Below are 23,589 nucleotides of genomic sequence, written 5' to 3'. Positions count from 1 at the left end.
ATATATAAAAATGATACATAAGAGTCATGAAAGATCACCTCTTTTGTTGGGACTTTTAATGACCATCATTAGTGTGTATAAAATGACATTTTGTAATAAGACAAGAGTAAAACATTTTGTGTTTGATCTTATTTGAGCTTAAAATATCATTAAGATGTCATTAAATGTGATTAGTAAAAATTAACATCTTTTGGTTCAAAACTCTTTTGAAATCTAAGAAGGCAACGATTATAAGTATATTTAAAAAGTTTTGTAAATTATAGATGCCTCAAAGTGGTCTAACTTAAAGTGGTTCAATTTGGTTACATTGAAAAATGCGGTCGATCCACGGTCAGCCGTGACGTTGACCGTAGATCAATAGTTTTGAAAAATAGTGCAGCCGTTGGTATAGAACATCTACGGTCAGACCCGCGGTCGACCGTGGTGCAGCCGCATAGCAGTTTTACCAAGTTAATTATTTATGTATTGGTCTTTTGCTAGAGATAGTGTAGACTTATGAACTCATATCGTCTTACATGTAATTAAGCACTTATCTCTTTTGTGTTATCATCAAAACAAAGTTATTAACTTTTGAATATTATAATTGAATTCTTAACCAACATATTGGTTTAAGACTGATCCTAACCGAGCGTCATGTTTCCTCCGTCATCCCAGTTGGCAAGTTGTTTGACGCCTTTGACGCCCCTAAAACGGCGTCAAAGTTTGACGCCCTGGACGTCAGTCGAAAAGTTGACGGATCAATAAAGTGATGTCAAATATTTTTTTTAACCAATCAAATTTCTCCACATATCTTCATATATATTATTATTAATTAATAAATTTTATAAGCAACTATCAATAATATTTTATCGCATCACAAATTCACAAATTTAACCTTAAGTTGTTTTGACCGTCACCACCACAATTAGAAAGAAACGAAACTTATCCGTTTAAAATTGGTTTTAGAAATTAGATTTGCCAAGTAACACCTTTACCATCATCAATTTGGCATTACAAAACATAAAAACAACTTTCACATGTCCAATTCCCAATGAAGAAGACATAATAAAAGGTCAAGAATCTGCATCTGTTTAATTTATTCTCAACTCGCTTCATATCATCAGTAAGCCGCTTCAAACTCTATAAACAAACTCTTTTTTTTTTTTTTTTACCAGAATTCACTGAAACACCGATCCAACCAAACCCTAAAACTCAATAAAATCGAATCCAATTTCGCTGATCGTCTGAATCATACCATCCGATTCTTCTATATAATCGACTGATCGAAATCAATTTCGCACTCAATTGTGTCGATTTCACCCGTGTTACTATTTTGTTCGACGATGTTTCCTGGTATGATGGATCCGGAGATGATGAGACTTGCTCAAGAGCAAATGAGTCGTATGTCTCCAGCTGATTTGGCCAGGATTCAACAACAGGTTGATTAATTGCAAGTAATATATTAGTTTGATTGATTCATTCATTCTTTAAAGGGCCATATCTTAAATTAGGTTTGAAGTAATAGTGTTAATGAGATATTTTCTGATACTGATTATACTGATTAATGGATGTATCTACATAATTTATAATAATATGTAATATGTAATTGCAGATGATGTCAAATCCTGATTTAGTGAAAATGGCAACTGATAGCATTAAACATATGAAACCTGAGGATTTGAGGCATGCTGCGGAACAGTTGAAAACTACTAGACCTGATGAGATGGCGGCAATTGGTGAAAAGATGGCAAATGCAACACCTGAGGAGCTAGCTGCTATGCGGTCTCGAGTAGATGCACAACCAATCTATGAATTGAATGCAGCTCAGATGCTTAAAAATCAGGTAATTTGGCCAGGATTCAACAGGTTGAATGCAGCTCAGATGCTTAATCTGAGGTCGTGAATTACAACCGTTTAGTTTAGTTTGAGGTGGTATATACAAAATCCAATATATGGACATACATGATACATATATACACCACGTATGACGTATTTGTACAAGTCATTATGAAAACATGGTTTAACTAATGTGTCCTGGCTTCTATAAACTTGTTTTGTACTTTAATTGAAGTTTTTTTGTTACTAATGAATGATATTCGGTTTCTAAGGTAGTGTTTTAAAATTGGAGCATGTAAATTGACTTTAGACTACTAGGATGTAAGCGTGTTGGTTATCTGTAATGTTTAATCTAACTTTTGTGATATTTGAATATTGGTGTTGTTAATTATATATATTCTGATTCTGATACTTTGCTTGGTTTGTATATATCCTGAAAAATTGTTGAAATTGTCTATCTAGTGGTTGCTTTCTCCTAATTGCTGTTATGAAAATAAGTTTTCATTTCCGTTTTGATAGGGGAATGAATTTCACAGTCAAGGAAGGTTTAGTGATGCCTTGGAGAAGTATAAGCGGGCAAGTGCTATATTTAGAAAAATCTTAACTCTTATGGCTTTGTTTTTTGGGATTTAAATCGTAGTTTCTTCTCAAAGCTGACAAAAATGACTTCCTTTTATATCTTTCACTTATGCAATACAGGCAAAAAACAATCTGAAAAATGTTCCAGCATCTAAAGGTGCAACTCTCCTTTTGGCATGCTCTCTTAATTTGATGTCATGTTACTTGAAAACAGCGCAATACGATGAATGCATAAATGAAGGCACTGAGGTACATTTTTTTTTTTTTTTTCTTCTGTATATGTGTTTCTTATTGTTATAAGATGATCATCAGCTTTGGATTTTATAGCAATGAAGTTTTTTTTTTTACTTTATCTGTCCACATTTTTTAATTTTCTCTCATTGACATTATGACACTGAATTAAAATTTCTTAGTATGGGATTAAACAAGCTCGCTTATCTTGCATTTATCAGGTATTGGCAACTGATGCAAGAAATGTCAAAGCTCTATATAGGAGAGGCCAAGCATATAAGAATTTGGGACAACTACAAGTGAGTTATATTTTTTATTGACTCTTAGTTAAGGCTAAAAGAATATACTGCCAATGTTTTCCAAAGATATAAATTTATGTAATCGAATTTCCAAACTTTCTAGAAAGCAATGTCTGACTTGTCCAAAGCACATGAATTTTCTCCCGATGATGAAACTATTGCAGATGTATTAAGGTATAAAACTTTTAATTGTTTATCGTCATTTTTTTATTACAGTTAACTACTCTGTTACATGCATGGTGTCATCACAATTGTTTTATTTGGCTTTAGTTCACAAATTTACAAATTTTATTTTTTTGTCTGATAGACATGCCAACATTTCAAATGTATAATGCTAAATGTTGTTCGACTATGTATTTTTGATCCGTTATCTGTTAACCTACTTGCACAGGAATGCAAAGGATACATTAATCGAACAAGGTGATGAGGATGCACCAGGAGGTATGTTGTTTGTTTTATGTCAAATTTCATATTGACTAGCTGATGTTCTTATATCTTACTAATTTTTACAAAGACTGTTATGTATTTCGACAGGCATAAGAATCGAAGAAATAACTGACAATGTGTCTACTCCATTATCTGAAAAAGATCAAACTTCATCATCAGCATCGCCTGAGCACAATAAGGATGTTACTAAAAATAGTAGTGGTGTTCTTAACGGTGACAAGCAATCAATCAGGTTTATGTTCACCACTCACAACTTCTAGGTTTTTTATTTTCATATGTTCCTAAATTTCAGATGATGTATGGTGTGCCGTTGTTAGTTCTTCACTTGTGGACTCTTTACTAAATTTTTTTAATCAAGAAACAGTTTCTGAAAAACACTCCATAGTTCTTGTCAGGTCATATGATGATTATCTTCATATCCTTCATACATATGTTGCCAACTTACCATGTTGGTGCTGTGTAATTTTTGCATTATGTATGATTCACTTTGACTTAGGTTTCTTAAAGCCAATCAGATTTTGGCACAATCATGATAAAAGTTACTTATTGACAATTTAATTTGTCTTTTTGAGTAGATCCTTCCAGAACCTCATGTCGCAAGCTGATCCGAAAACCATGGCATCTTTGGGTGGGGGACAGTTTGAAAGTTTGTCTCCTGATATGATGAAGACTGCCTCAGACATGATTAGCAAGATGCCACCCGAAGAATTTCAGAAAATGGTTCAGATGGCAAGTTCATTTCAAGGAGAGAACCCATTATTAAATGGGAATAATAATGAGTCAGGCGTACCAAATTTGACGCCTGACATGCTTAAATCAGCTACAGATATGATGAGTAAGATGCCACCAGAAGAGCTCCAAAAGATGTTTGAAATGGCATCATCTTTAAACGCCACTGGTCTACAATCAAATAGGACTAATAATAATAGTACTTCAGTAGGTCAACAAAGTCAGAGAAGCTCGGTTTGGAATGAAAGTAATGGTGAGAGTGATCATTCCGAAGGGCTTTTGAGTTCAGTAAATGCACCTCAACCTAGCTTCCCTAGCTCTAGTGCTGATATTCGAAGCCAGCTGAAGAATCCAGCCATGCGCGAGGTACCAAGCTCATTATATTTATAGTATTAATCCTTTAGTTGGTTTTATATGTGTAAAAGTTTCAGTAAGCGAATCTAGTCGTTTCGAAAGAATCCTTTACTTGGTATTATCATCTTAGGGTTTTCTCAGTATTCACAATGCCATGTTCATATTTCATATTTAATACGGAGTATTAAACTTGCAAATATCAAGTATTGTAGTGGCATTATTTTGAAATTCATGTTTGACATATTAATGATCCCCAGATGATGACATCAATGATGAAAAATTTGAGCCCTGACATGATGGCAAATATGAGTGAGCAATTTGGAGTTAAACTCTCGAAGGAGGATGCTGAAAAGGCTCAACAAGCGATGTCGTCTTTGACACCAGAGAACCTGGATAGACTGGTAAACTCCAACTAAACTAAACTAAACTGAACTTTTAGAAACTAGTTGAGATGTTTACTTCAGCCCAATGTTCTTGCAAATGGTTACCTTCCATTTAATGATCTATCTTTGTACAACTCTTAATTGAGTAAGAATAATTGCCGTTTCTTTGTCACTTAATCTGTTGCTTAATCCGAAAATTGGTCCGTTTCCAGGAGACATAGAATCAGACACCTCTTCAGCTTCAGAAATAGAGGCAAATGGAAACAGCACTTAATACAAAGAAAAAAAGGAAATAACCCCTTAGAGATTTTGTCAGTCAAAGTCAATATTGGTCAAATTTGGATAAAATCGGTCAAAGTCAATATTGGTTAACATTATGATATGAAATTAAATTAGATATTTAGAGTTTTTGAACAAATGAAGAATTATGTTTATGTTTCTTGACAATTATATTAACGTTTATATTTATGACTATGGTTTTCTTGTATGTTTACACATAATTTTGAATTTTAGATCTTAAATGTATATATAAACTCCAGTCAGATTACTCTGAGTTGCCGATTACTTCCTCAAAAGTCTCAACCCCCCGAGTAGCGATTTTTGCAACCTTGCTCAATTTATATGTTCCCTCTTTCTTGCAAGGGAAAATGCATTAAGAGTTACATATTACTCCGTACCTCAAACGGTTCAATTGTTCAACTTCCTATTGTCGTTGAAAAAATACTTGGAACTAGAAGATTGGAGTAGTATGCTAATTATAATACAGTTTAAGAAATAGGCGCAAAAAAGATTTGGCGGTCAATCTATTCTGACCTACCACCCTGCACTGTTTTGTTACTTGTGAAACTAGCTTAGGTACTAGGCACTATTTTCCGTCTTGTGGATGATACGGTATTGCTAACCAACAATGTCTGATCTCACAATCGTGCAATAAGACCCTGGGGTTAGCACCAATTAGGTCAGGGATTTTTTTGACTTATAAAGGGTATTTTTAATATTTGGTTTTATTTTTGGTGCAGATGAAGTGGGCAGATAGAATACAACGAGCCGGTGAAGGTGCTGTTAGAACAAAAAATTGGCTCCTGGGGAGGCAGGGGTTGATTATGGCATTATGTATGCTCGTTTTTGCAGTGTTTCTCCATTGGTTGGGGTACATCGGCAGGTAAGCGCGACCGTTCCCTTACAAAAATCAGTCGACACACAAGTAAAACATGTCACCTTTTTACCTAGTTGGGGAAAGTAAGTGTCATGCAACATACACATATTTGGTAATTAGGGCCTGTTGTAGATAGAACATGGTTATGCTCTCAAGGCGGAAATTGTAATTCCCTGAATAGTCTTTTTGCATCTTTTCATTGTAATTCATTCCTTAATATATTATATTTTTTACATGGCTAAAATATTACTCTAGTTTTTTTCTCCGATTGCATATTATACAATAGATTGTCTTGGTCAGGGACGTAAATGGTAGTTTTATGTGTTCTTTTTAGATATATTGTCGCACTGGTAAACGAAAATTGGTTCAATGTGCTGGTGAGACAGAGTTTATAGAAAATTCATTATGTGCAATCTTAAGTTACATTGACATGTTGCTACATGTACAACTGGTTTGAGACACAATCCTACCGTTGATGATGATGAAACAACTTAAACTTTTAAAAATGATATTGAAATCCCAGAAAATAAAACTTACTTTTCGCTCTCATTCCCGTGCTTAATGCCAGCTTCGAAATGAAAAAAAAAAAAACAAAATTGCACTGGTCTATAAATTTTAATCTTAGCATCTCGTAGTGTAGAGCCCAAAAAAAAAAAAAAAAAAAAAAAAAAAATATATATATATATATATATATATATATATATATATATATATATATATATTACAGTATATAGAAAATAAACTGTAATTGGTACAAATATAGGCCATAAAAAGGCCAACGAATAAGACCCAGCATACAAGAGAAAAAATGTCATTGGGAGAAGGGGTTTCCGTGACCTATTGGGAAATTAACGCCGTGTTCTTGAGTTTTTTTTAAGTGGAAAGGAGTGGGATGGAAATGAGAAGAGAGAATAAGGATAGAAAGGATTGTAATATAAAATATTTGATGTGCATTCTCGAGCAGCAAGGAGACTAGAAGAAAAGAAATGATAATAATAACTTATGTGTATTATAGTTATAATATAAATATAAATATAAATATAAATTTTACTCCAAAGCAAGATACAAACATGTTGTATACTCTTGTATTATAAATCATATTATTACTCCGTACAGCATATATATATCATATATATGAATCGTGTACTTTCAAAGTGCACAAAATATATATTTTTTAAAACAAATATTACGTATGCCTTTATTTTCTTGACCACCTACTGCAACTATGCCACCTACTGAAATTTTTTGTTGAATGCTTTTCTAAAACAGGAATAAAATACAGATAAATAATAGGATTAGAGGGGATAAATAGTCATTATACACATAAAAGAAATCTTATCTATTCAAATCCTCTCAAAATTGGGCGGATAGTAATGTGAATAAAAAGGCCATGGACTATCACCTCAAACCCACCCCTCCCCTCTCTTTTCTTTTCTAAAAAAACTCTAAGAATGGTTGTTTAGAACACTATCCCTTTAAATCTTCCTTTCCCTCAATAAAAAAACTCAAGAATACAGTGAATTGCACTTTTCTATAATTACAAAAACATTTTTTTCTTATAAAGGTACGAATTTGCCCCTGCCGACGCAACATCACAAATTTGTATGTTGCGTCTGCGTCTTGCATGTTGTTTTATAAGCTTGCTCGATCTCATTAACTTCTAACCGTGACTCATAAATGAGTTGAACGCAACATGCAACATGCCACACGCAGTGGCGGATCTAGGAATTGTAGTCACTGGTGTCACTAGTTAAATGTTAAATAAAATTTCCAACTATTCAATGGTTAGTTGCTGATCCATAAATTTTATTTTCTACCGGAGCGAAAAAACTACTAAAATCTATAATATCTATAGTACATTTTATAAATTTGAGAGCACAACAAATTTTATTTTGTAAACATTGGTGTAGTTGTAACTTCAAATTTTTTTTTTTTTTTTTATCATGTTAACTAGTTGTGGAGTCCTCGCTTCGCGCCGGGGGCTCCGTTTTGAATGCGAATTAAAAAAAAAAGTGTTGATCTATTTTGTAAAAAAAAAAAAAATTTTGACATCTAACATTGAAGGGTTGTTCCTTTGTGAAAGTTGCTTCTATTAGCGTTCGGGTTTTTTTTTTTTTTTTAAAAGTTAGTTGATCTATTTTGTAAAAAAGAATATTTTTCGACATCTTTTGGTAGCATTGAAGGGTTGTTCCTTTTATGAAAGTTGCTTTTTTATAGTTTGAGACAAAAAAAAAAGTAGCACAGTAGTAGCGTGGTGAGTGTTATTATTCAATATTTTTAGTGTTAGTGATGAGATAAATAATATTTTAGAATATAGGTATAAAATGGGGCGTTCGATTTGTATTTTAATGAAAGTTAGGGGGTTGGATGTGTGAAAAATAAAATGTTAAATAGTACTATTCGTAACTAATTTTGTCTATTAGTTATACTAGTTGTGGAGCCCTCGCTTCGCGCCGGGGGCTCCGTTTTGAATGCGAGTTAAAAAAAAAGTCTTGATCTATTTTGTAAAAAAGAATTTTTTTCGACATCTAACATTGAAGGGTTGTTCCTTTTGTGAAAGTTGTTTCTTTTAGCGTTCGGGTTTTATTTAAAAAAAAAGTTAGTAAAGTGGGGGTTCGATTTGTCTTTTAATAAAAGTTAGGGGGTTAAGTTTGTGAAATTTGAAAAAAATATACGTATAAAGTGGGAGTTCGATTTCTATTTTAATAAAAGTTAGGGGGTTAAGTTTGTGAAAATTGAATATTAGTAAAAAAAAAAAAAGTTAGTAAAGTGGGGGTTCGATTTGTATTTTAATAAAAGTTAGGGGGTTAAGTTTGTGAAATTTTGGGAAAAATATACGTATAAAGTGGGGGTGCGATTTGTATTTTAATAAAAGTTGAGGAGTTAAGTTTGCGAAAAGTGAAAAGAGGAATAGGACTATTCACTTGGCCTTTGCCTTTTAGATATAGATATATAATATATAATATATAATATCTCCGTAATAACTAATCACATTGAATTAGTTTATAGGGTAAATCATCATTTATCATTTATTTTATATAAAACTTAAAACTGATCATTTATCATTTATTTTGTTAATATCTCCGTAATATTCACTAGCTTTTATAAACTACAATTACTTTTTACTGTATAACATAAAAGAAAGTAAAATGTGAATCTCTTAATTAAATACAAGTACTAGTCAAAGTGGGGTCCAGTAAATAAGACCATATACTAAAAAGTAGATGAGGAGTCCAGGCATCCACATATTTCCTTCATCATTTTCGTTTCTCTTTCATCACCTCCATTTTCTTTACCTACAACTCAACTTTCTCAAACATACAACTACTTCATCTTTCAATTTTTTCTTTATATAAGTGCTTAAAAACACATAAAAATCCATGTCAATAAAAACTAGACCACTGGCCGTGGTGTCACTCCTCAAAATTTACACTATCTAATAATATAACTAGTTAAAAGCTCAAAAAAATCTTCACTAGTTTGCGTATCTCACTGGTGGCACGTGGTACCAGTGCTTAGGCTATAGATCCGCCCCTGGCAACACGCAAATTTGCTTGTTGGACGTTGCTTGTTTATTATTTTCTTGTTGATTGTTTACATTTTACATTTACATTTTATTTTTATGTTTTAGCTTTTACCTTCAAACTTTTACTTTTTACCTTCACGTGATAATCAACGGCTACCCAACCATCAACCGCCAACCGCCAACCACCAACCACCCAACCACCCAACCACCCAACCTCCCAATCGCCAACAACCAATAGCCAACAAGCAAATTTGTGGTGTTGCGTACAACTCATATCTGAGTCGCAGTTATAAGGTAGCAAGATCCGAACAAGTTACAACTCATTTCTGAGTCGTAGTTATATAAGGTAGCAAGATCCGAACAACTTACAGGGCAACACACAAGAGGCACAAAGCAACACGCAAATTTATGTGTTGCATCTAGCAAGGACAAATTCACAACTTTACAAAAAAGGGAAAATGCTTTGTCTCGGGGACTAAACCTTTTCTCAAAGATTGGAGACAAGATATAGCCACATTAAAATCCCGCATCATTTTGTTCTTATTTATATATTTTGTTTAGGTGGGTGCGATGTTGTTGCCGACGTAGCCGACTTGTTTGGCTTCGGAAAGTTAGGCCTCGGGATTAGTGTTCTTGGGTTGTCCGGTGGACGTGGCTGAAGTGCGATTCTCGATGCGTGTTGGATGCGGAGTTTGGGTTAGGGGTCGGGTGTGTGTATATGTATGTTTAGTTCTGGTGGTGTTTGTGTAGTTGTGTGTGTTTGTTTAGCTCTCTAGTGGTTGATTTCAAGGCTATTGTACGTGTATGTCGCAGTTCATTAGAACTGATATAATGTTGTAATTCCGGATCATTTGATCTTATATATATATATATATATATATATATATATATATATATATATATATATATATATATATATATATATATATAATATATACTACTATTTTTACCAAAAAAAAAAAAAATTTATATATTTTGTTGTTGTTGTAATTAATTAATAGGTTAGTAATTATCTCTGTTTAAAAAATGAGAATTTGGGTAGTGAAACAAGTTCAAGGGGTAGTGGATTCACCTTCAGAAGTCAGAACAAGTTCAAGAGATGAAAATTAGGTAGTAGAACAAGTTCAAGAGATGAAAATTAGGTAGTAGTGAAGTCACCCAAGTCACCCTAAAAGAATTATTGCATTGAAACTACCTTTTATTTCTTGCGGAGTATTATTAATTATTATTATTATTAATATTAATTTATTATTATTCGGATCAGATTTATGTTGGCTTCGTCGAGTATAAGATATTAATTAATTAAATTCGAGGTTGGATCATAACAATTGCATTCTGAGATCGAAGAGGGACATACGACGATGATCCATGTACGATGCACTGCAATTTAGGTAAAAAGCAAGGTTGTTGAAAAACAAAGAATATGAACTGTTGTTGATCACGTAAATAAACGGCCAAGATCGTCTATTCATCCAGCCTCAAAATGCAACCACACCTCATACCCTTCAACTTTTTACTTTTATCTTTAATAAGTTGCTCAGTATAGGTAAACATGAATTTATGTTCAAGTAAATCAAATCATGTTTATAATTTTTTTGAAAACAATGTCTTCACCTTTGGGTAAGAGTATGACCGTCTACTCCTTGATAATTGAGTAATGTTGTAGTTATATTTTTACTTATCAACTTATACATTAAGTAGACTGAACTTGTAAACTTCAAGATTTATTCGCCTAGTGGTATCACCTTCAAGGCGCAACTAAGGATGGCAATGGGCATCCAGTCCAGTGGACGAACCTAAATGGATATAGATATTGATAAAAAAATTCATCCATAATTTTTTTTTTTTTTTGGCAAGAATAACCCAAACTCATATATAAACGAGACATTTTTCAAAGAAAAAGGAACTCAACAAAAGATACAAAACGAGAGGAAAAAGGCTCAAAACTAGAAATCGAGATATCAACTAAAATCTCATCCATTAATATACTATCCACGTCCCAAATTAATAATCTTATTTTGACTTTTCAAAATCTTTATCTCTTAACTTTAACTTTACATAATTTCTTTATTGTTATATAATATTTTATTAAAGTTATATCAAATAAAAACACATATAAAACTTACTTAATATATACATATAAATTTCATAAAATATTATATAACACAAAAAAAAAATTTGTTAAAAGTCAAAGTTAAGAAACAAAAACTTTGAAAAGTCAAAACATAACTATTAATTTAGGACGTAGGAAGTACCTATGAAGACATGAAATACATATATAAATACATAAATATAGATATATACAAACACATTTACCATTAAAAATACATTTATCATTACATATACATTTTGCTTGTTACCATATGATGAATTAACTATGATATATTAGAATAAAACACGTATATCTGATTAAATTAAACACACAAGTTACACGTTTAATAGTAAATTTAATAGACTGTTTTATACCTTCGACAAAAAAACTCATTCTTGTGGATAGATTTTAATTCACATTATGTATATTTTTTGTTATATTACACTTTTGGTTTTATCACGTATTAGAAAATATTATAACATTTTTTGAATATCCATTAACCCGCTTAATCCACTGGATATGGATATGGATGAATTAAAATTAAATGGATATAGATGAACAAAAACTAAATGAATATAGATATAGATAATGCATCACCCGATACATATCCGATCCATTGTCATTCCTAGGCGCAACGCCCGAAAATGTGAACAGAAACATATCAACCCACTCAACTGTCCAAGCTCACATCCTTAGTGTAATACCAATAGGCAGTAGCAGAGCCTAATGAATAACAATGATTTAAAAGCAGAAAACATACGGAAAGGTGTTAAACAAGCAAAGGGATATAAATTTCGCAGCCCCCGGCACTCTTATATAGATCTCAAGTTGTAAGTCAAATACAAGTTTTATAGTGTACATGAAGTTATTAACAAAGGTAACTCACTGTATAGCAGAATCTGCTGGTGGTGAACCTGTTACCTGATTTTGAGTCGCAGAATTATTCACAGTTGGTGCTACAGTGTCGTTTTGGTCTTGATTAAAAGGTGAACTATTTGTATTACTGGAAACGGGTGACAAGTCTTGTTGAAGATGGTCGATCATACGTGATAATGTTGCCATGCCTGCTGCACTGCCCTCTCTAGGACCATGTTCTGTTGGAGTGTTGTTGCGGGAGAATAATCTTTCCTTCCAAGTTTTAGTGGTTTTTGTAATCGATTCTTTGTATCTATTTTGACAAAAATCATCATGAGCTATGTCCAATGAACGAGAACAATGTTGAAAATTTTCTTTTATCGATTACCTCATTGATATTGCATTAACTCGGGTTTTGAAATCGGAAAACGGTTCTGAAGGCCCCGCTCTATCTTGGTTGTTTGGGGATGATTGCATACCCGACCTAGTAAAATAAAAGTGATCATTAATCATTAATTATATATCAGATGTTGCACAATAATAAAGATAAACGACATTACTAGAAGTGTCTGAAGCCTGATCAACTTAGGAACAGAACTGGCGCAGGATAAATTTTCGCCCGTTTCTTTGTTTTAGAGATTATTAAAAAACCCGTTCTCGTTTCTGGGTTATTAAAGCAATTTTTATGTATTTCGAACACGAATTGATCATTGTTTTGTATTTATATTATTTTATATTTTTCATTTTGAGTGGGCAAAAGTTATTGAATATCATTAATCATCAATACCTTTAAAAAGGAAGTTTTTACAAGATATGAAATTTCTTGAGGGGCAGGGGCAGCTGCCTACACTGCCCCCACCCTGTGTCCACCACTCGTCTTAGGATCAAACACTCAATAATTTATAGTATTATTGCAGTTTGCCCAAACCCGTATAATAACAATAACATATATCTATATCCATATATAAACGAATTTAGGAGGTAGTAAGGATTTCTACCCGACGGGCAACTTTCGCAAATTTCAAACCCTTTGACCCGTTTCAGTTATATATATTTTTATTAAATAAATTGATCCTTTAGACAAAACTAGTTTTCGAACCCTCGCTTCGCGCCGGGGGTTCGGTTTTCAATGTATTTTATTGCGTTTAGTTTGTAAAATTATTTCGTGGCTAACGATGATGTCGTTGAAGCGCAACTCGAGTCAAACTAAAAGGTATAACCCGTGAAAGATTTAAATGTTATTTTAAATTAACAATATATGTGCATCTCCGCGTTTCGCTATGGAATTGTCGACTTTTAAAAATTTTAACGCAAAATCAACGTGTATGAAAAGTACCCCAAATATTTAGTGTTTTTTTAAAAAGCGTCCGTTTTGCGTATAGTTAGTGACATTGTGTTCCTAAAATTATTTCGAGTTTAACGATGGTGTCGGAAAAATTTAACTCGTTGCGAGCGAGAAGATATGACCCGTTGAATATTTGGGTGAAGTTTATTTAAGATTTTTTATGAAAATGGTTACTTGACACTTTACCCTCCAAATAGGGGGGTCGATTTGAATTTTTGGAAAAAGTGTGGGGGGCTTTGTTGGTGAAATGAAATTTAGTTAAAATTTTAAAAAAAAGGTGAAAAGTCGAAAATACTCCTAGTGACTATTCATAACTTTTGTCTATTAGATGTAGTTATAATATAATATAATATAATATAATATAATATAATTATAATATAATATAATTATAATATAATATAATTATAATTATAATTATAATTAACACCACAAGGTCAAATTTGCCACCTATAATGACTTCTCTAAATTTGTGATACAAGTTGAATCGTATGGTACCTGTCAGTTGTGGGACTTTCAGGTGGACGCGCAGGAACAATGCTGGAGACCAATGGTGATGCGGGGCCCACGATAGGAGTAGTAGGTTCAACGTCATCACTTAAAGTAGGCCGAGTAGGAGAAGGTATACTTGGTTGTGTTGTAGATAAACCAATATAACGGGACCGAACATTGGCCGAGGTTCGACTTCTATGACCTTCCCTTCTAGCAATATGACGGGCCCTACCCATGGCTGCAGCAGCAGCCAAGTGTTGAATTATCCGCTCCTCAAGTTCAGCAGCAGTCGCACTAGCAGGCAGCTGCACGTGCAAACAAGATTACATCCAGAATAGGTTTACGTCAAGACAACTAGTTTTTTGTGTTCGGTAAGGTAGACACCAAACACTTTTTTTCTTCTACTTTTTGGTTTTTCTTACAATAAAGTAAAATTAAATTCTGAAAACTATAATTTCGATTTAAAAGGTTTTATGCAGTATAAATATGATTTCAGCAAGGTTGCAAAAATCGCTACTCGGAGAGTACTCGCCAACTCGGGAGGTACTCGGATGTTGACCAAGTTTGACTTTGACCAACTTTGACCGACTTTGACCCAGTTTTGACCAAATTTTGACTGATTTTCCGAATAATCCCGAGTTTTGGACCGATATTCCGAGTAATCTAGAGTTTTGACCAAGTACTCAACGAGTAATTCCAAGTTCTGCAACACTGGATTTCGGTATCAAAAGTTGTTACAACATTCAATTTAGATATAACATTTTCTTTCTAGCTACTCTATTTCACGTAACCCATTAGATCCATTAGAAATTCAAAGAACCAACTAAACCGATTCATTTATGAAATCACCTCCTCTAAAGTTTACTCTTACGTTTTCTAGAGAAAAAATAATGACAAGAGCTTGAAAAGATGAGATAGATGTATACATGCTGTAACTCGAAATCGCCAAAGGTCGGATGATGAAATATAGTAGTAGTATTTATAGACGGGTTATTTGCAATATTTCTTTCCTGCTCTATTGCATCAAGCAACTCCTGACTGTCAATTAGTAAAGATATCATGATGTAAGAATCATTAACATTATCAGGAAAAAACACGAAAAAAGAAAAGGGCCCTCCAACTACCCAACTCTGAAAAACCAAAATCCAAGAAAATCAGATCAAGGACCAGATTGTATATCGCTGGTTCAATAAATGAGCCAAAGTCAACCTTTAGGACTGGCGATTATATTCTGATTTCTTTAATGATGTAATCATTTCACAAATATATAAAAAGAAGCTTTTAATATGAAAAATGTAACCTGCTTGGGTCCTTGAGGTTTATAGACTGCCAACACATTGGGCATTGAGAGCTCCTTTGACACCTACAAAAGAGTTGCAAAAATGTTTTAACTGAATGTTGGTGATGCTCGACGTTAGGAGTGCAAATTTCAACATGTTTACGTAAAAACAGGGGATTAATTAAAATCTGTGGGCTCAAGTGTGTTTAAAGTAGTAGATGTCATAATAAAGTGATTATCCATCCTACACATTTGATCAATTTAAATGAGATGGTAGTTCATATAGGGATTATTAATCATTGTTCAAAATGCTAGAAAAGAAAGCAAACAATGTTAGCAGGTCAAGCCGAACCAACTTGTTTTAACTGGCTCAAACAAAACCTGTTTGACCCAACCCTGTTAACAGATGTGCATAATTTTGATTCTCATTACTTGACAGATCCGGAGTCCACAACATCATAATTGCTCTACAAAGTTAGTATCTAATTAAAAGATAGTAAAAATTAGTTCAAGCAGCCAAGAAAACAAGTTTAGATAGACATCTAAAGCAAACCTCATATCTAACCATATAAGTAGTGCTAAAACACAAGAATTGCCTTACCTAACTTTTGCTTCTCACACCTTAAACCTTTAAGTACTCTTAATGCTAGATTGCACGACTAGTACTTAACCTCTAATCTATTATACTTATTTGAATGATTATCTCACCCACCTGGTAATGGGCTCCAAACTATTATACGCAACACAATGCTCAGCCGTATATATTCATCGCTGTGCCTGTAACAGCATGTAACCATTGTCCAAGGGACTTGCAACCTAAAGAGCAAATTAAACTTTGTGGAAAATTAATTTTGATAACTGATGAAACTTTCAATAATTCGTCTTACTAGTTTTTTTGTTTTGTTTTTGAACTGGGTGTTGGAAACGTGATTCTGTTGTCTTTGAGTGGGTTTCAATTTGTGAGTCTCAATAGACATCAACTCTTCTCTCCAACCTCTTAAAATGCAGATAATTAAAGTCTTAATTTAAGTAGAAGTATACAGTATAATTTGCAGAAACAAATCCTCTGCTTTCACGACCATGTCATATATTCCTATTTTGAAGTATGAGTTCTCATTATCTATTGAAGCCATGAAAGATATGACATTTCACTGTGTCATTCCATTAATTCTACCAACTCTGAAACTTAAGAGTTCATTCCATTAATACTAAAGCTTCCATTCCTCAAGAGAATGCTTTCGGTAGGACTTCCCTTCTTCAAGTCCTAACATATAGGCTGAGCCCCATGAGCCATAATCATCCTCTACACCAACTACATTATGTTTCTGAAATTTTAGTATTGGTGATCACAGTCTACGTGTTCTATGCATCACGAATCTGTATAATAAGTTGAATTGATACAACTAATAGTATAACAACCTATTTGTAATACCAAAAATGAACTATTTTCCATTACGACTATCATCAAACTTATTGCAAGCATCATAACTCATGTATTAAACAACTTGTATCTTATCTCATATATTGTATCACTTGTATATTTTGTTCAGACTTTCATATAAAAGATGTTCCACAAAACATGTCATCCAAATTCCACTCGTATGATACTCACAAGGTTAAAACATCTAGCGCTGAATTTGTATTAATGTTGCAAAGCCCATTACAGATTTCTTCAACAATCGTTTATTACCACCAATCAATGTAGTAGGTCAATGATAGAATGAACTATTTTTCATATCTAAAGAATAACAAACATATTCACTGTTACAAAAAATGCCTAATCACTCCCTGATTACTCCTTTTAAAGAACATGACGATCCGATTTCCAAAATCTGTTTAATTAATAGGTCAAGGTCGGTCAATGGGTCAAAAATGAATTTGTTGGTAAAGTCGGATTTAATCGGTCAAAATCGCTCAAGGTCAAAATTGTTGAATTTAAACGAAAATTTTAGAGCTTTTAAACACGTGAACGATTATGTTTATGTTTCTAGACAATTATGTTATAGCACATTACAAAGTTCTTCAACAATTGTTCATTACCGTCAATCAGCGTGGTAGGTAAATGATAAAGCACGAAGCACCTAGAACTTGCTATTTCTCCTCTCTAAACATACTACGATTTAGGTTCCAAAAAGGTTTAACTGATGATCACCTCTAGTCTGTAATCCTAAATTCCTAATGGACATTACTTAGGCACCTATATGGAACCATGTGAAGCAATAAGAGTATTAATCTGAAAAGGTTAAAATTTAAGTAACTCTGTAGTTGACACCAAGTCAAGATTAACAATTGGAGCTATGGAAGCCTGGATTAGGATACACAAGTTTATACAATAATATAATGGACAACAAAGGATACATATACCATAGCTATATATTATCATCAAAAAGGGGGATGTAGTAATCTCAATTTCGATCAAGCTTTAAGCATCGTATTAAAGTTTTCTAACTTTAAAGGTAAATTATAGTGCAAACTTAGAATACCATTCAAGAATGCATTGAAGATGAAAGTCATGCTTGCAACCCGTAACCTGCAGCAAAAAATAAATACTGTATATAACTACTTGCTAAACGAAAAAAGTTATTTATTGAAATAGTGCAGTCCCAAAATTATGTACCGTAGGCGGATCATTTTCAGAAAATGCTTCAAGGCATATGCTACACGCATCATCACAAGCATCCTGAACTCCACCTTCGACAAAAGCTGCAGCTGATATCAAATGGTCCTCACATTTAATACTGTCCTCCATTCTCGAAACGAAAACCTTCAATTATAAAGCTAGTTTAGCCTGCATTATTATTCAAATATGTAATGTAATATGTATATACACTAGATGTTATAAGTAATGAGAATCCACATGTAAATTATTTAAAATAATAATATCTTGATATTTATGATATCTTGGCATTAACAATACTTGTACAACTTTTGTTTAACATACTAGTAATTTAAAATGATTTTCCACTGCCCTAATCATAATCTGCTAACCATTAATTTTAATCAGACTTAAGGCTTAAAAAGAGATTATATGGAGTATTTTTTAAACAAAAAAAAAAAAAAAAAAAAATTTGCAAGATTTGATTTCCTGATTGCGATTATACAACTTAAGGATGATACCTATTTGACTATTTGCTGATTATACATTTGATTATTATTAGTCAAACATCAAGAGTTGAAAGTTTCAAAGAACAATAATTAACAGAGCTTCCGATTTAACTACTTGAAATAAAAGAATTCAAACGGAATGAAAATTAAATCAAAGAAATACAAAAACAAGTAACGTTCAAATTAAAACGGTAAGAAGTAATAAAATTTAATCTCGAGACAAAAAAAAAAAAAGTTACCGGAGTTGAAGTGATCGATCGATGGAGATTGTGGTGAGATAATAGATTGATGAAGCTGAAGCAATTGATAGGAATAAATAATTTTATTTTATTTTATTTTTGTTTAAAACAGGAACAAATGTTTTACTATAGATATAGAGAGAAGAGAAAGAGGGGGAAGAAGACAAATTCTAAACTACCCTTTTCAACTTTTCTTTCCGTCTTCAAGATTTCAATATTATTCCAAAAGTACGCGTTGTGTGTTTCATGCCTTTCCACATATTTATAAAACGGTAAATTTCCCACTCGATACTGCTCAGATAAACTAAACGTAATAATTATTCGGTCAAGGGGACGCCACAATTTGATATGTATAAAAGCTCAAATATTACTCATGATTAAACGCGTTTGTTTCTGATCTATAAATAACATATTTGGTTGAATTGTTCACTATTCAATATCGAATCATTCAAAGTAAAAATACTATCTTTACCATTAAACACATAAATTCTATTTAATAGAATCTCTAAAAAAAAACACATAAATTCTATTTAATAAAATCTTTAAATTTAATCAAAATTACTTATTAAACAACTATCATTGTTTAAATTATTAATAACATTAATATAGTAATTTTACATTATTCATTGTTAATTCAAAATGACAATTAATAGATTATTGTCATTCAGAACCAACTTCATTCGGAACCTTTAAATCATTCAAATATAAATCATCCAGCACTTGCCAGTGTTAACACCACCATCAGCGATTACACAAGAAACACACAACAGATCTAATGGAGACCACCTCCAACCGAAAAAATAGAAAACATAAACAAAACAAAACAGAAACCTGTAATCACCCAACCCGCCATTAATCCAATCCGAAATTGTTTTTTCTTTTATAACAATAATATTAATAACACAGCACCACAATTTATGTTTTCAAAACACTTCCAATACCCGAAAATTTTGAACATCTTTAATTTATTCAATACATAAATCCAAATGTCAAAATGGGCATAACAACCCATGGTTTACCAAGACCCGTTTAACATAATCAAAAGACACTTTCGATCCAAAGCGTTTAAATTCCAACAAAAGACCGAGCATGGTGATTGGGAATGCACTACCCAATCCTAAGTCAAATCGATAAGCAAAGTCTTCTAAAGCATCACGCGGTAATACACTAGTTCCCGTACTAATCCTTGCAGCCTCCACCTTGCGAATCTATAAAAATATAAACAACGAGAGGGTAAAACATGTTATATCCATACATATGCATAAAATGAATATGTATCACCAACACAAGTAATAAACGCATACCATGCCCACGTATAACTAAGCAAGCTATACGCTACGTATCACCATGTCAAATCTGCAGGCTTAGCTACAACACAACAATATATATGTATATATATATATACACACACACACAAAATTTTAACATGGTTAACCCCTTAACCTTAAACACACGAAGGTTGGTCGAAATCACACGCGCCATAGTGAATCCGAAACCACACGCGATTCGCCACCTTCAACTCAACTACAATGGGGGTTAGCTGAAACCACACGCGCCCTAGTGAATCCGAAACCACACGCGATTCACTACCCTAATCCATACGACAATAGGGTTGGCCAAAACCACACGGGCCCTAGTGAATCCGAAACCACACGAGATTTACTACCCTAAGCCATAACAACAACAATGGGGATGCCCAAAATCACACGCGACATTGTGAATCCGAAACCACACGCGATTCACATCCTAAATCACCTCAACAACATTAACGGGGTTGGCTTACTCACGCCAATGTGAACTCGAAAACACACGCGATTCACTACCCTAAGGGTGGTAACTCAAAACGCACAAACGTGCTTAGTGGACCTGAGACTCACGGGGTCCATTCTCCCACACACATGTAAAGTGAACCCCGAAGCATAAGGATCACTCTACCCCAACCGCACCCATCCTATGCATACATATCCATATAAACTTGGACCCTTCGATACCTCCATTGCATCCCATCAGTCTCACTTCCTTATCACACGACGTTCTATCCACACAACAAACCTCCACGATTTCTTGTCACACTCTAATTCACGACTTAGAGTACCGTCGTCAACCGACAATCTATTTGGGTCATCCGCACCACGCACATGGTGATGAAATTTCCCGCAACCTCTTCGGTAACGCAACCGACATGCGATCTCGCTTAACTCATAACTCGTTCACCATTACCATGTGAACCTTCGTTTTGACCGTCCATCAAGGATGGCCTTGACAATTTTCGCACGTCCAAGTTCTCATACACTAGAGAACTCACTCTAGAAAGCACTCAACACATGTGACGACCCGGAAATTTCTGACCAAATATAATCTTGATCTTTATATGATTTCGACACGATAAGCAAAATCTGTTAGGTTGAGTCTCAAAAATTTTGAACTGTTCAATTGACCATCGACCGTTCTCGACGATTCACGAACAACTATTTGTAAAATACATATGTATATATTAAAATAAATATATATAATTTGAAATATAATTTATGATGTAAATATTAGAAATTAATTATGTAAAAAAAATAATTATTATTTAAAACATATTTATATACAAATAAAGTATATTAAAAATAAATATTAAATAATTGTAATACTCGTTGATTATTATATTGATATTAAGCAAGTTAAATTCGAACTTATATGATTTTAAAATAAATGGTGATCCGAAAATAAGTTTTATAAATTTTAGGCTTACTAAAAATGTATTTAGGATCTAGTTATTAAATTTTAGCACTTTTTATATTTTACTCAGAATCGAGCAGGACAGTTGATGTAATTTTTTATTTAATAATTAATGATAAAATTTTATACCATAATGACTCAAATAAATAAAGATAATTACTGTAAAAATTTAGGATTTTTCTGAAGACTTTTATCCGCCACTGATTTCAAATAGTAGATGATACACAGTTCGTGAAAACTATCGGCAGATAAATTTAAAATCATAGGCTGCTGAACTGTTTTTCATCTCATATTCATCCAACGTGTTGTTATTAAATTATATTATAATTATTATTATATTAATATTAATATTATTTAGATTAGGTTTAGAATTATATATATATATATATATATATATATATATATATATATATATATATATATATATGTGTGTGTGTGTGTGTGTGTGTGTGTGTGTGTGATATGTGATACATGATACTAACACCACACAAATATCAAACCCACTTGTTTTGCTTTCTGTATCTCGATCACAATAACATCTAGCACTTTTGAATACCACCTTTACCTTATGTCTTAAAAGTCTACCACTTGTTTATATGATAACTCAGCCAGCACACCAAACCAACTCTTAATTATTTAAGCATTCATGGCCCATTTTATGATTTTTCATCTTACATTTTTCTCTTCTTTAATGTTCAGCCATGTTTTACTCAATACCGTGAATCCCTCTTAAACCACCACCTTTGATTATATTTTCATATATCAACAACAACAAACGTCAAGAACATCAATCACAATCATCATCTTGTTCGATTAACCATTCATTGTGACTTGTTATTCGAATTCAAGAACCATTCAAAAACTCATCACCATCGTATTCCTATTTCTTTCTTTCTATCGAACACCACATGACTTTCACCATCGAATCCGTTATTGTTTATGATTACGCTTTCGGCTCACCTCAAAACACCACCAATCCCCACCAACGATCACCATCTACATGATCCACCGTAACACCTTCAATCCTATCTCTCTCTAATCTTCAAATCACCACTACCCCTTGATCATCTTAAATCACAAACCCATTTCTATTCTGTTCTTCTATTTCAATCAACAATACAACCACCTTTCACTACTTTTCTTCACAATCACCACCATTCACCACACACACCACCCTCACCAATGAATCAAACCGTCACCAATGCTACCATCATACCATCGATCAACATCATTAGATTGCTACTACAACTTTGTTTCTACTCGTGAACTCACTCACGCAACCACCATAACCTTTAACCTAGATGACTATACAATCCAAAGAATCACACCCACCATCTAAGCCATGACAACGATGAAACTGTAAATGGATAAAGGGATGATACAGTTACCTGCAACAATTTCCTTTTTCACTCTTTCTTCTTTTCTCTTGAGCCATAACTGATGCATCATATATATTTCTGTTCGATGTGAAATCCACCAACACCAACAGCTTCCTCCAATATAAACCTGCTGTTGCGTTCTTCCTTCCTGTTTTGATCAGCTGGAACCAAATGAAATCACCATCACAACACCACCTTCCCTATTCTTTTTTCCTCTTCTGTTTTTTTTTGTTCTTTTGCAAACAGAAACATTACCTCATGAATGTTGATGATTAAAGAAACGTTGGATGAAATAATAATGATGAATCGAAAGTGTTAGTGGTGGTCGATGTCCACCTTTATGTTAATACCTTTAAACTAGCATTTTTTTTTATAAAAGAAAAAAAGAAAATGAGCAGACAATAGATTAGGGCTGCCCGTTTTATGTTTTCTATTTTGGGTCGAACTTTAGTTCTCTGATTGGGCTGAGATTTAGTTATCTAGTTGGGCCGACTAATCTATGGTGTTGTTGGGCCAAATGTTATGGGAATAATGGGAATAACGATGATGCTTATGATTTTAAG

The 23,589-nt window shown here is 33.2% G+C and overlaps 2 protein-coding genes across 4 annotated transcripts; one reads left to right on the top strand and one right to left on the bottom strand.

Annotated features, from left to right (window-relative positions):
• The first annotated feature begins 998 nt into the window (after positions 1–998).
• LOC139897454 (outer envelope protein 61-like) lies at positions 999–6,254 on the top strand. 3 transcript variants are annotated; one of them, XM_071880152.1, is made up of 11 exons: positions 999–1,418; positions 1,592–1,822; positions 2,335–2,391; positions 2,515–2,643; positions 2,847–2,924; positions 3,028–3,098; positions 3,316–3,365; positions 3,459–3,603; positions 3,947–4,466; positions 4,712–4,855; positions 5,857–6,254. In XM_071880152.1, the coding sequence occupies exons 1-11, from the start codon at positions 1,323–1,325 to the stop codon at positions 6,001–6,003; spliced, it is 1,668 nt and encodes a 555-aa protein (XP_071736253.1). In that variant the 5' UTR covers positions 999–1,322; the 3' UTR covers positions 6,004–6,254. The 3 variants fall into 3 exon arrangements, with proteins under 3 accessions (XP_071736253.1, XP_071736254.1, XP_071736255.1); XM_071880154.1 differs by having other exon boundaries at positions 1,317–1,433; XM_071880153.1 differs by lacking the exon at positions 2,335–2,391.
• Positions 6,255–12,493: 6,239 nt separating this feature from the next.
• LOC139901090 (E3 ubiquitin-protein ligase RHF2A-like) lies at positions 12,494–18,337 on the bottom strand. The gene is made up of 7 exons (XM_071883828.1): positions 18,197–18,337; positions 18,063–18,109; positions 15,601–15,663; positions 15,227–15,338; positions 14,307–14,605; positions 12,855–12,950; positions 12,494–12,779 (listed from the first exon to the last, which is right to left on the bottom strand). Exons 1-7 carry the CDS (start codon positions 18,326–18,328, stop codon positions 12,494–12,496), a joined length of 1,035 nt encoding a protein of 344 aa, XP_071739929.1. The 5' UTR covers positions 18,329–18,337.
• Positions 18,338–23,589: the final 5,252 nt, after the last annotated feature.

The sequence above is a fragment of the Rutidosis leptorrhynchoides genome, chromosome 3, assembly GCF_046630445.1.
Source record: "Rutidosis leptorrhynchoides isolate AG116_Rl617_1_P2 chromosome 3, CSIRO_AGI_Rlap_v1, whole genome shotgun sequence".
NCBI lineage: Eukaryota > Viridiplantae > Streptophyta > Magnoliopsida > Asterales > Asteraceae > Rutidosis > Rutidosis leptorrhynchoides.
Note: the sequence above shows the minus strand (reverse complement) of the source record. Positions and strands in the feature narration are given on the sequence as shown.